This window comes from Malurus melanocephalus, unplaced genomic scaffold (assembly GCF_030028575.1).
Source record: "Malurus melanocephalus ecotype Western Australia unplaced genomic scaffold, MMel_1.1 scaffold_47, whole genome shotgun sequence".
Taxonomy (NCBI): domain Eukaryota; kingdom Metazoa; phylum Chordata; class Aves; order Passeriformes; family Maluridae; genus Malurus; species Malurus melanocephalus.
The window spans coordinates 905,380-919,811 of NW_026623279.1; the positions used below are offsets into that span (position 1 = coordinate 905,380).

The 14,432-nt window shown below is 36.9% G+C and overlaps 1 protein-coding gene across 2 annotated transcripts in view; it reads right to left on the reverse strand.

Moving 5' to 3' along the window:
• Positions 1-14,432, reverse strand: part of STIM2 (stromal interaction molecule 2) — a 65,778-nt gene that overhangs the window by 7,866 nt on the left and 43,480 nt on the right. For both annotated transcript variants that reach the window (XM_057365040.1, XM_057365041.1), the window contains exons 3-8: positions 11,337-11,451; positions 4,154-4,265; positions 3,396-3,511; positions 1,979-2,156; positions 893-1,070; positions 154-321 (exon numbers count right to left, since the gene is read on the reverse strand). In XM_057365040.1, coding sequence (XP_057221023.1) covers positions 154-321; positions 893-1,070; positions 1,979-2,156; positions 3,396-3,511; positions 4,154-4,265; positions 11,337-11,451 — 867 coding nt within the window. The remainder of the gene's footprint in view (positions 1-153; positions 322-892; positions 1,071-1,978; positions 2,157-3,395; positions 3,512-4,153; positions 4,266-11,336; positions 11,452-14,432) is intronic.

Genomic DNA, 14,432 nt, shown 5'->3' on the forward strand with positions numbered 1-14,432 from the left:
TGGCATGACAAAACATTAGCAATATTGRCAGGTAGCAAACAACAACTCAGAGAAGAAAAAAACCACAAATGCTTATCTGCTTTGTGTTTACTATTTCATATCTCTAGCTACAAATCAGGAAAATCTTTAAGCAGCTGAAGAAWAATTAATTACCTCATCTTTAGCAATTGCTAATTGCATTTCTGCATGCTGTCTTTTGATATTGTAATATTGTACTTCAACTTCGTGTGTTAGCTGAAGCCACTTCTGCAAAGCTTCAGGAACAGACCAATTACTTCTCAACTCAAACTCTTTCTCAGCCTTTTTTAGAGCCATACGAACCTAGCAATCAAGAAGAAGTAAAAGCATCAACAAAAGTATTATTAGAATTGACACGTGAATTATAAGCACCTTTATACCCCACAGCAACATACCAAAGCTTGACAGAGTTTTGGTGTGTGCCAATTGTTGGCAGGTAACCAGACCCGGCATCTGAAATATAGCATATGACCTTCCATATTTTTTTCAATGATATATAGTTCCTAATTCAAAGTTTAAATATTTTTGTAAGATGGTAATTTTTTAGTAAAATAAATCCRAATTTGCTGCTGTTCAGATGAGACAAAGCTATTGTCTTTCTTCTGATAGCAAGATAAAAAATGCTCTTTTATATATTTTTGTTCTCTGAATAMAAAAACATTATGATAAGCTAATATACAAAGTTCACAGCTTCTAATAGTTTCAGGATTATTGTACTAGATTGACACAATTGACAGACGATCATTAAGCACTCTTCGAATTTTTCCATTCAAATCCAGCATTTGGGAAACGCTGCTTTAAACATTTGTAAGGATATAATAAAACTAGGACCAATTTAAGGTCAACACTAAAATGATCAACTGCTGGCAGATACCTGTACTAACTCTTCCTCTGCGTATTTGAGCCTGCTGAGCTCACATTCAGCTCCCTCTCTCAATTCCCTTAGGCGATGAGCTTCACGTTTGGCATCATTGATCTCATCCATCATTTTGCGCTCCAGATTTTGCTTTTCAACAGCAACATTTCTATTCTCTTCTTGTGCCTTCTCAAGCCTTCACAATTGAACAAAAATATGAGAAAATACACAGCAYTTTTGTTAAAAGATGCAGTCCTCAGGATAACAAAATGCACCCAGCAACAGGGCAAGAGGCAATGGGCACAAACCAAAGCACATGAGGTTCCGTCTGAACATCAGGAAACACTTTCACCATGAGAGTGACTGAGCACCTGGCACAGGTTGCCCAGAGRGGAGGTAGAATCTCCATCCTTGGACATATTCAGAAGCCACCTGCACATGGTCCTAGGCAACCTGTTCTAGATGATCCTGCTTGAGCAGGAGAGGCCGGACAAGATGAACTCCAGAAGTCTCTTCTAACCTCAACCACTCTGTGATAATAAAGACTACGCAAGCTTCATGAATCAGCAGCAATTACATCACACGATGTGATATCCATGCCAGGCAAAACATCCAAACTTTTAAGTGAACCATCATTAAAAGTGCAGTATCAAAATARATGTCTCTATAGACAACTGAGTCACAGGAGTACCACAAACTATCAACTCTCACGCTGCTATATAAGCAATAGAGAGTAAACAGTTCAGGTTTGTTTCAATCTTAGGAGCTTAARAAGAGGAGAAATGTTCTCATTCCCATCTACATAACTATTCAAAACAAACTATAATTATATGAAAATAACAATACATACTTTTAAACCTGTAGGAAAAAAATATTGAGCCTCAGTTCCCTACCTTCATCCACAAGTTTGTATTGCCTGCTAAAATATCCAGGAGCAATCTCTACCCAAAAAAAAGCACCACTGAAATCACAATTTCCATGCAAAGGGAAGATGAACAAAATCCAAAGGCAGTTAATGCAAATAACTTATGACTGTAAAGGAACTGCATTTGTGTTGAACCTCAAAACAAAAGGACAACTTTTTTTTTCTTTTAGGTTTTATACCTTTCCTGCAAGTCAAGAAGACTTTGYTCTGCTGTTTGGAGACTTTCTAAGTCCTTCATCATTTTTGTGATATGTTCTCTTGAGGTTCTGTTCTGTGTATATGCAAACCAGCAGCCTCCAAAACCAATAACTATAGAAACTGTTAATATAAAATCCTTCATCCAGTTGTGAGGGGGACCTGTGCAGAGAACAACACCATCATTAACTAGTTCATTGATACAGACAACAGACTAAGTCCTTCCCCTCCTCTCCCCAGCCTAAAAGGTGGCAGAACCCGATGCTAAACAGAATTCCARCTCATTTACTCACATCACCTCCAACAACTACCTTTCAAATATATTCCAGAGCATTTTCCATACAACAAAAGCAGCTCTGCTCTAATACAGTTTAATTAAACTATACTAAAACATTCATTAGATTGAGAAAAGTTTACTAAATCCCTTTACAGTACATAGTCTGTACTTTTATTTAARCAGTTAAAATAGAGATCCACAACTGCACTTTTTTAGGCCAGTAGGAGCCTTAATTACATTTGACYAAGTTCTCCTTACTTTGTACCCTCTCAAATACCCTGTGCTGAGTTTAAAATATACTTGGAAAAAATTAAGTAAATTTTAAAATAGTAACAGCAGCACTTTTTAAAAGTAGAAGTTGGATTGTCAAACAATCATATCCAAGATTCACATAACACATCTTTGTTAGTACAATTTTTATAGTCAAAACTTTGTAAAGACAGTTTCTGTGAGCATCAAAAGACTAATACAAAGTGCTTTYATTCACCCCTAAAAATCCCCAGCTCAGATCTGGCCTGACCAGATCAGGAAYGCCTGACATGCACAGCACCAGAGCAGAGCTATAACTGTGTTCAAGGAAGCTTGCAGGGCATGCAGAGCACTGGTTATGTGGTATGGACGTGGCTGCATATGGTAAAATGTCAGATGTGGAACTGCTGCATTAAATTWAACTGCACTTAAACTCAAGTCTGCACAAAAGATGCAGATGTTGGATTTGTAACACCATCTCCTTTTTCATCATCCCCTCTCACTTCAGCATCSCAGCTGCACTGTCCAAGCTAATGGAGAAGTGAATGTAACATTAGCTATAAATGTAATTTAAACAGTCACAAYATTTAAAGGACACTTCTTGTGACACAAAAACCAACATTCATCTGTCAAGTGGGGTTATACTAAAACTACTACATGATCTTACACACAGAAGTGAACCACTGTCCTGGTCAGAGCAACTAAATAACCTTTTTTAATCATTGYAGAGTTCCACAATGCATGCCAAGCAATCCACCAGTACATCCACTAAATAGATAAGCTGTCCTATCTACAGTATCAAGTGTCATGGAAAATATGCTCTGTTGAATTCTTACAATCAAGAGATAAGAAAAAAAATCCAAAAAGTTACTAACGGGTGAGAGGTCCAAATAAAACAACATCCAAGGCTTTAAGCTGAAGCTTCTGTCTATGGCTCCGGTCAATTATTTTCAAATGAGAGATCATGAAAGCATGCTCATTTACGGCTATCCTGTAATGATAAGACAAAATGTTTCCATAAATTCCATAAATTATATTCAAAATCAGTCTATCAAAAAAAAAGACATCAATAGTATTTCACACAGTTACACAGGTTACAGCTATTCAATTGAGAGTGAGAAATGCAACAGTAATGCTGTATAAATACATATCAGCACGTAGCAAAAGAAGAAAATAAAAATAATTTACCTATTCTTTCTGGAAAAAAATCATAAATCCATTTAGCATCATTAAAGGTATATTTGCAGACTTGTGACACCAACTCCTAAACACATGCAATACTCAGGTGTGGTATTTAYGCTCAAGGAAAGGTGTTCTACAGTTACATTGTTATGCAGACCCATACATTAGATTGAAAGATGTTCAAAAGGAAAGTTTGCTACCACACAATTCTGTGAGCTTTGATAAAAGCTCCCAAATAAAGAAACAAAACTTTTATWAAAAAGTTATATTTTGAAACATTTTGGCAGAAAAAAAAGTGCAGCCACTTCTTCCAAACGGCAAGGACACTTCTATTTTCTTCCATTTGACCATTTCTTGTTAGACTTTAGGTGCACATAGCTGTTCCTACCATACAGACTAATGCAGCAACCTACAGGGAATTAGTTGAAACKAATCCAGAAGATACATTCACCTGGGAAGTGTTGTTCCATTGACATTGCTGTCTCTAAAATTCTTTTCATATTGAGGCAATTCAACAAATTCTGATAGCCACTGAAGAGTGTCTTCTTGAGTCCAGTTATGAACTGAAAGAAAAATTCAATCACCTTAAGTTTTTGTAAAAATCAACAGCGTAGAAGACAATCARTAGAAAAGCAGATTACAATAACCAAGAGAATTTGGCCAATTCTCTATAATTCCTGAAAAATYAGCATTGCCAAGGTGTTTCTGGCATTTTGCCTTTTTCATTATTTCTACTGTAAAAGCTCAGGCAAACTGTAAACAAACAAGAATGGAACCAAAAGAAGTATTTCTTTATTAAAACTTTCCCAGAACAAGCTAGTCTTTTGCTTTAGTTTAAATCAGGACAGCAACTTGTGATCTCTTGTGACTTTCATCTGCTTAAACCGATTGCAGCCTCAATCCCTTCGTCCTTGCTATTCTTGCAGAACTAAACACACATCAGCTGCTGCTGTAACCATTTGAGGCAAGGCACCAAGAACTTTCCCAGGATGATGCCTTAAGAAYTTATTTTGACAAGAATTTTCTTAGAGGTTCAYGCCTACTAACCACAAAATGGGASCTGACAWGRGAAGGAGAGAGSACACWGAAAGAAAACASCAAAAGACAGAAGAAATTTAACAGSAAAACCATTAAATCTCTCTCAAACATGCCCAAGAAAAGTGAAATTACATGCAAAAGTACTCCCACTAAGAAAAATAATTTAAATATGTAGAGAATAATTAACCATTTTCCTTAGCAACACCAACACTATATATAAACATTCATATCTACAGATGCGTAAGAAAATACTAGCCACAGATATGACCAAAAAAAAAGAAAAAAAATAAAGAAAAAAATAAAGAAAAAAACAAAGTCACATTCCTGGCCCTTACAGTACAGCTGCTAAAATTTACAGCTTCACACTGACAAAACTGAGGGGAAACTGTTCACTCTTTTGAGTTTGCAAAAGTCTGTCTGCATATGAAAGAAACAGGAGCAGTCTCCTTCTGGACAGAGATATTCACATGCAAAACTTTTTTTTTTTTAATATTTCTCTATCTAGAACTACTTGCATATGACAGTGCTGGGCAGAGATTTCTGTACAAMCATTATCACTAGGACACAATCTGAGTGGTGAATTTTGACAATGATCCTTTAGGAAGCGCTGCTGAAAGCTTGACAGGTAAAGCTGCAGGCAATGGAAATTTTTGAGTTGGAATTCAGCCTTCAGTTCACACTGAAACTGAAATAAGGACTTCTAAGGTCTCTTGTCTACACTAGCACAGCTTAAACATTTCAGATTATCATCATTCCAGATAGGCAGAWCACATTTCACAGACTCACAGCTTTAARAAACAAATTYGTAGCACAAACCACTAGTTACCTAACCATATGAATGGCTTTCAACAATACACAACCTTTCCAGTATGCTGTCACTTTTCCTTTCTCTCCYTCTGAGCCATAATCAGATATTGATTGAAACAGACTCCGTTTTGTCATATTGCTCTAAGATTTTATGTGAAACGTCTGGGCAATGTTTTTCCATTGCAAAGACTCTTAACTGTTTTGTGAATAATAAGCAATCAGATTTACAAATCATTCAAAGTCATTTGACTGGTCATTACAAGTCTCAAAAGGAYGGTAAAATCATCCAGAAAAGTATCACCTTAACTGCATTCTAAAAATATGTTCATAGTCTAATCCAAAAAAGCATTCTTTTGATGTGATATGTGAAAAAACCCACCCAAAATAGCCACTACACACGATAGACTATCACTGACAGTACAGAACACCCAATTTCAGAAACCACACAATTCACAGATTTTATAAGTCAGGGGCAAAGGGCTAAAAATACCATTGAGACTTTTCACTTCTACTGCTAAAAAAATTTTGAAGACACTGCCAAATTTTACATAMATTTATAGGTTTTTATAATCCAGTWGTAATTTTAATCATATTATCCTAAAAGAAAAAAGGTATACATTTGAGTGGTTTACCACAAAGYCGATCACATCTGTCATAGTGCTTAGACTGTAATGTTTTCTTCATAGAATATCAAGGAAATTTTCCCAAGCAAATYACTTGTATTCTGGAAAAAGCACTTTCTTATTCATTATCTATCACTCTATCACATAYCTCCATTAGTACAGAAAGTGCAAAAAGAAGCAACCAAAATGTACCCCAAACTAGAACTGGAATTTGTACTTTCTGTATTCTTCTGCTACCCATTTATGAAAACATACTATCAATTACTTCTTTATTGATGTTACGTCCTATTAACTGACCACTCAACCATTTAAACTATCAATACAAATTGTCTTCTCTTATTCTGGGATGTCAAGGTCTGAAATATGTATCTGAGCAGAGATTCAGGGGAAATTTAGATTTATTATGGAAACTAATTCTTCATTCACAGAAGTCCAGTGCCAGTGCCCACAAATCCCCAAGTTTTCCAGGTGGACTCAGACTCTAAACTACACTGTTCTTCCTTCCTGTTCTACCAATCAGAGAAAACAATCAAACTGTTTCTTTTTGTTGATATCTTAGGACATACATACATGTTTATTCTACAACAGCACACAGCACTGAAAAGCAAACTGGCCTTTCTCCAGAAGAAGCARTAATAGTCCACTGAAACATGACACAGAGCAAGTGTGACATAAACCAGGGGCACTGAAGGGCAACTAGGCCAACTGAAATTCATCTTGATCAGCACTGCCAATTAGAATGTGCCAACACCCACTAATTAGGTGAGGTTGAAACTTTTCCTTAGTTTAATCACCAAAAAAGAAAGCAGTACTTTAGACAGCAGTGTAGACAGTCACAATTGCTGTAAATTAACTGCGTATAGCATTACAGAGTAATTACAACATCCTTCCTCTCTCACACCTCTTTTCCGAGATGTCTTCAGAGAGAGGATGTCAGCAACATACTTTGGGCAGGCAGGTGTAGAAGACATGGTATTTACACCCCAGAGSAGCACACAGTCTCTGGACCTCCATCAGCTATTCTACTTCAGACCAAGAGTCTGAGTTTTGAGGGTTTTTTCCTACTTCTTTTTAACTGCTCTACCAAGAYACCTGGTGAAGACAGCAAAAGTGGCTTTAAACTGGCCCAGTATGTAAGTCTCGCCTTGTTAACCCACAAATTAATGGCTGATTAAAAGATCAGACTKTATATAATTATTTTCATGTTAAATTTATCATGTAGCACCGTGCTTCAGGGCAGGGAGACATGAAGTAAAATAACATTACAGTGTCAGTCTCAGCATTCTTAAAGGCATCCTGCTGCTTTCAGAAAACAAATTACATTTGATAAGAGTATTTCATGGCAAGGAGTGAATAATAGCCATAYATTAGGTTTCAAGTTGAGAACAGGCTGACTAGGCACAATGATTGCGCTTTATCAAGCACACAAAGGATTCAAAACTCAGTTTTTAGGACTATCAGCAGTATGCAGCATTATGTAACTCAGCCAAGCCCTGCTTGCATTTCCAGCCTCCAAATACTTAAAACCTGAGACAGCAATGATTAGAGTGCAGGGCAACAACAACACATTTGTGGTATGCAGTTCAGTGCCAGCTGCTGCAAGAACACTTGTGCAGCAGTACATCAGAATACAACAGGTGATCACACATGCAAATATACAGCCATTTTTTGTATTTTTTTTATCCTAATAAATAAAGTATCAGACTTGAGTTCACCTATTTTCCATAAAGTATTAAAGGGGAAAAAGGGTACACATACCTTTTGTATGAAGGAAAAGGGTTTTTAGTATTATAGGGCAGTCTATAGGAGATATTACACATTAAAACTCAAATCTGCTAYAATGGTAAAAGCTACTTTTTTCTTTTAAAAGGCAGTTTGTAACAACTAGGTTTTGRTAGGATTCAAATTAGTCTGACAAGCATTCATGAACTCCAGGTTTGACCACAACAGCTTTTACCTTCACTACAAAATCAAGTCCCAAAGGCCCATGCTACATCACTAAGGAATGCAGCATTCAACCCTACTCACTGAGACAGGTCAGAGAACTACCCAGCTGAAGGCCCTGATTTTACAGTCCCCTYACTACTGAGACCAAGTACCTACACGCTTCTCTTCAGACAGCAAATTCACATGACCATAGCCCCTTACAGGGSCAAAAAGGGAAGGCAGGTGCCTGTGAGTGAGAGAACTTTCAAAGATAATTATACAAAGACAGGAATTCAGACATCAAACCAAATGTTCATCTGTCCCTTTTCCACACTCAAAACTACTACCTCTTCAAGGCCCTTGTAGAAAAAATACTGAAGATGCTCCTTTGCTATTAACCTAACAGTATCTACTAAGTTTGTTACTTTTGAATGGGGGAAAGGCTCTGTAGTATACATATCGTATACTACAGAGTATACATATTATGTATAAATATTGCTTTGTTAGGAGACAGCCAAAGAATACCATGTAACAAGCATATGCTTTACATTTAAAGAATAGCAACACMGGGTAACAGAAGACTTTCAGAGAGCAGCATCTTCTACATTTTAAACAGCTATGCTAGTTCACAGACACTCCTCTAAATAAAGCACTCTCTGTAGATTTGTATTATGCGATTAAAAATTTCAGAAGTCACAAAAAGCACATTCTAACTAAACTAAATTGAAGTCTTGTTTAGTACCAAATGACTCATTTAAACTGAATGGCAACACAGCAGTAATAAGCTAGATGCAGATTCCAGCTATGATGTGACGCCTTCCACGCAGGTGAAACCTGTGACAGGCTTGAACTTCCTTTAATTTGCCCCAGCCTGGACTGTGCCTTACGGATTCTGCACCAGGCAGGGACATCAAAAGCCTGCCCAGTGCCAGAAATATTAAAAAGCAATGTTCTGAAGTTCCTTCTTTTATTAGGCAATTTTCAGAGCTTTGAATGCAGCCAATCCTCAGGGTTACATTCACTGTATAAAATCCTCAATCAATTACTTAAAAGCAACTTCTGTTTTCCTTAACCRTAAAAGGAGACACCAAACAGCGGTGGCATGTTTTCGCTTTCTTCCTTCAAATCTTAGCTGTCTTGAACCCTCAATGTTAAAAAAGGACAACTTTAAGCTATTAAGACATTTTAAGCTATTAAACATTTAAGAAAAACATTCACATAAAGCAAGCTTTACAGCAAAGAATGGGCAGTTCCACTCAGCAATAGATCCAGATGTTTCTGTATACACTGTCGAGAGCTTTTAATTCTCACAGATACCTCAACAGATTGCTTGAAAGTCTCAAATTRCTGAGACTGTCATTTACACTACTCTCCATCCTCTTGTTTAAGTGTTGTCAAATTGCATTAAAYTGGCACTAYAAACTAGTGGCACATAAGAAACAWATCCAAATTCCTAAAACATATAAAAAGAAGAGTAACATTTTCCATGTTATCTGAAATGAAATGAAAGTAGTTCATTTTCTGAGGGGCTTCACGCTTTCTAACAGTCACCAGACCACTGTTGTCACTGCTCAGGAGTCTCATTCTGAAGGTCTCCCTGTGGTGCAACTTTAGTTCTCTCAGCAAGATGCACAAATAAAGCCACTACGAGCAGACACAATGAGATGAGACATTCCTCTCCGTCTTTTGAGTCTTACTGCCCCTACCAATACAATAAAAAATAAAGATACACACAACAGAAAAACTAYACTTCTGCTATCACTGTAGCCTAAATTTTCACAGATATTCCTGACTTAGACCAAAAGCTGAGAAGATATTTTTTTTCTGATAATATAGCTGCAATATTTTCAGGGAACAAGAACTTCAGTGAAGAAGTATTTAAAGAAAATTTGAAAAGATGAAGCTAAATATCAGTGGTTAAAACAGATATTTACCAAACTTCTGTAATTTGGTAATTACATTCATGCACTTCATGCATTACTTCAGACTGCACTTAGGCCAMTTCTGTATTAGCAGAATGAACCAATGGCACGTTCCTAGTTTCATTCCTCTCTTGTTCCCACTTTWAGTTGTTTGACCCATACCAACTTTAAGATCTCTCTATTTGCACCATTAGAACATGTTGTGGTTTAGGAATGGTATTCTCAAATTTACACTCCCACTAAAAACATGTGTGCAGTTTCCCCTCCTCCTCCAATTATAGGCACAAAGGGCAAAGATCATGGGTTGATATRAGAACAATTTACTAGAAACAGCAATGAGATAAGAAAATGAACAATAACAACAATATAAGAACAAAAGGTATAAGACAAATAAACTACTCCCCTGGAAAGCCCCTGACAATAAACAAATACCCAACCTGTCCATTCCCCATAAATCCCTTCTCCCCAGAAGAGAGATTCCCTTTCCCCTGCTCCCAGCAATGATGTGAGGTGGTGTAGAATAACATGTGGACCYCAGCCATGCCCCCTCCTGTTTATTGCTAAAAATTAATCCTGTCCTGGCTGGAATCAGGACAGCACAACACCTTGGGAATGAGGGGTGGGATGGGGAAGGGGGTGAGGAAGTTAATCATTTTTCTCCTAACAATTCTAACATCCCAGATCTCTAGAATTCATTTKTAATTACTATGTCATGGGGYRTATTGGGCAATGAACACTGTACTCTTGATTAAACAGTTTTTTGATACTTGGACAAGTTGGCTCAACTTGCTTATTTCATTGAAATGAGAGTGAGGGAGGGCTGGTGGTGTTAGGTTGTCAGTACATTTTACTGTATCCCAAGYTTAAGAAGATTTTCAAAAATGCTTTGGAGCAATAATTCTGGATCTTTAAAGCCCAAATAGAATTTAAATCAAAGTGCAYTGAATTTTCCACTTAATACAACATAAAATAAATATTTTAAAATAGTTTAGGGCTTATTAAATTATAAACATGCTCATCTGGAGTTCAGCACTTGCACCAGTCACCTTGATAAATTAGAACTTCATACAGATGACTGTGTAAGCTATCTCAGTTTACTCACAATACACCAAACACATSAAGAGGAAATTACCTCTAACAGGACTAAACAAGTTCTTAGTCGGGTTTATGTGTGCCTATAAATAACAGTGTCAAAACAGATTCATGAAGCTGCTTCAAGAGGTCATTCATTGACTCTTCTATACTTGGTGGAAAAATTGTTGAAATGTATCAATGTATCTATAACCACCATAATTTTTAGCAATACTTCTTTACCTACCTTCAGATGTTTTCCAGCGTTTCCACAGATCCTCAATGGTGATATGTTTGTCTTCTCTGTGCAGGTGACTATGTTTGTTMGAGGCATCCTTGTATTGCATATCTTCCCTTAGAAACTAAAGAAAAGGGAAAAACATCATTTTAWATGCCAAAATTACCATTGACCAAATGACCAAAATGACCACAGAAACTACAYAGAAATCAGGTAGAGTCTTTGCTATTTCTTCCCCATGCAACAAGAAGAGAATTCATCTAAGTTTTCTACATCAAAGACTCAGAAAGAAAATTAAGCACCCTTACAATATTTGTTTTTCACAATTATTAAATCCTAAAAATCTGACAATGCAGTTGCTAGTATATAAGTTTAGCATTATTAGTATGCTTTAGACTTAGAGGGTTTATAGGAATGCACCACACACTCACACTGCTCTATTCTGATGGCATTTAACCAACTTCACCTCTTTGAAAATAAGACCATGTAAGATTTGAAAGTGTGCCATTTGTGGATGAGTAATGCCTGAATCCTGCTATACCAGTTAAATGCAACTGCTTGAGGGATGAGAGTAAGCTGTTGACTAAGTAGTAYTAAAGTCTTTTGATTAGACAACAAAAATTTGACTTCAGTTCATCAAATTAAAAAAMAGAAGTCATCTGAGGGCCAATTTTCTGCTTGCTAATCATTCCTCAGTGGTTACACTACAAGCACAGAAGCATTACATAAAGCTGCCTYATTTTCAGTAATTAATAGGAAGCCTTTTAGCAAACGTGGTAAGAAGGAAGATCATGCAATCATAGTGGGTGGTGAGGCACTGGCACAGGTGCCCAGAGAAGCTGYGGCTGCCTCATCCCTGACAAGTGTTCAAGGCCAGGTTGGATGGGGCTCTGRGCAACCTGGTCCAGTGGAAGGTGCTCCTACCTATTACAGGGAAGTTGGAACTGGATGACCTTAAAGGTCTCTTCCAACCTAAAYCGTTCCGTGATTACAGGATATGATTTTATGGTGGCAGTTTTGTATTCCACAAGTCACTACAAATAGTTCTCCAAATACATATCCCCAAAAAAGCAATGGAACTATAAAACCCACTTTATTTTTTATTTCATACATGCCTAGAAAAGTTGGACTACAGGCTGGCAAACGATCTCCCATTAAAAGCGGAAACCTTACGTAAGTATCAGTCCCTGAAAGCACTGTATGAGCAGTCTCTGTGTGTGAAGACTTYAGTATGAGTATCAAAAAACTAATATCTGGTACTAACTACCAGAAAACTAAGTAATCTTCCACAGTAGATAGTTCACTTTCTTCAGTTCCTGAAGGATAAAGCTGCTCAAACAAAACCAGATACACATAGCCATGACATCTAAGTCAAAAAACAGCTTTTTATAAGGCTGATTATATGTCATCACCACTTGAAGCAGAGGTGAGGAAGAAAGCCAAGCTAGTGATGCACTCAGGAAGAGACCAATTCTCAAAATTCATTCCAGGTCAYAATTAACATGCAGAGCTTCCTGCAAAGGCGCCATTTCTAACAAATCTAGAGATTATACCATTCAGAAACTGCAGGAAATACTGAAAAGTAGCCAATGTTAAACAATATTAACTCTTACTAAAAAGAGACAGAGTACAACAGCAGAAATATAAAYGCAAAAGAAAACGTTTACCAGCTTTCCCTTCCTGTAATCTTTTTATTAGAATGTAAGGGAATCTCAAACTATGTGAAAGGATTCGAGTTTCTCTTCTAACTGATGGAGTTGGGATAAAATACCAGTTGCCTTCCCTAAATCAACCACAGAGCCATAGTGCTCAAATACTGACTGGATGCAAATCCTCTCTTATTTATCTATKACTTCAARACTTCTGCTGATTGTCAAACATTASCTTTGAAAAGCCTTTTGATTCCTAAAATAGCTCCATTCAGCCCATASAAACTGAATATGCATTTTTAACTCCTCTTTCCTGTGTATATAAGAATGGCATAAATTGAGATATATAAATATATGTGTTTATGTTTATAAATATTTATGTTTTATTTGTTTTATATATATACATGAAAAATATATGAAGAACTTACAAAATATATGAGAACTGAAAATAGCAGCCTGTTGGGGCAAAGGTAATTACAGAACTTCTGAAAACCATGGATCAGCAGTAGTAAAATGTTTAATAAGTACAGGACTGTATGCTGTAACTATATACAAATGTAAAAATACCTAAATGTATATTCCATCATCCAAGTGGGAACTCTGAATACTTCCCATATTGGCAGTACTACCATGAAGCTGGCAAATTCTACAACTGTCATGTAACACACAACAAAAGATGGATTATCTTATTCATTCCTACTCCATGTTTAATAATACAGTCTAAACTGAAGAGCAGRAACTAAACAATAAGAAAACAAAATAATTTTCTTATCCACTAATGTTCTAAGCTTTTCCAGATTATAGTACAGTGTCACAGATGGAATAGCAGAAAAGAGCTGATGTTTGCCCCTCTTCCCTTCAGACTGCAAGTATATACTGTCAAATTACATCCCCAGCATATCTGTTTGGAACTTGAAAAAAACATATTGAAAATACAGCCAAAAAAATGTATTATATGTCCCTCCCTGCAAAGATTATCTCTCTTCACATGGGGGATCAGGTAAGTGCTAACACTCACTCTTCAGACTGCTGATGCACTGCCCTTGGACTCTCCAAATGTCAGGCATGGGCAATTTTTTTTTTAAAAAACGTGTGTTGCAGGGTGATCAGGTTTCTGGGGAGGGACAGAATATGCTGTATCTATAGGCTAAGGCCGATTTTGCATCTTCTCAGCTAAAACTCAGATGAGTTTTGTTTGTACAAACTTGCTATCTTTACTGATAGCTGTCAGCAAAGGCTGTAAGATACCGAAAGATGAGAAGTTTTGTTCAGTTACAGGTGCTGTCAAGGAAAATCTGAATTGCTGTTACTATTCCCATGGTCGGAAGCAAAGAAGAGAAGGAAGATGCCCAGCGATAAACAAAAAGSTTCAAGGTGTCACACCTGTCCCCGGACTAAGTGCCGCAAGGAGCTGAAGGAAAGAAAGAATTCCGGTGTTCCCGGGATGCGGAGCAGC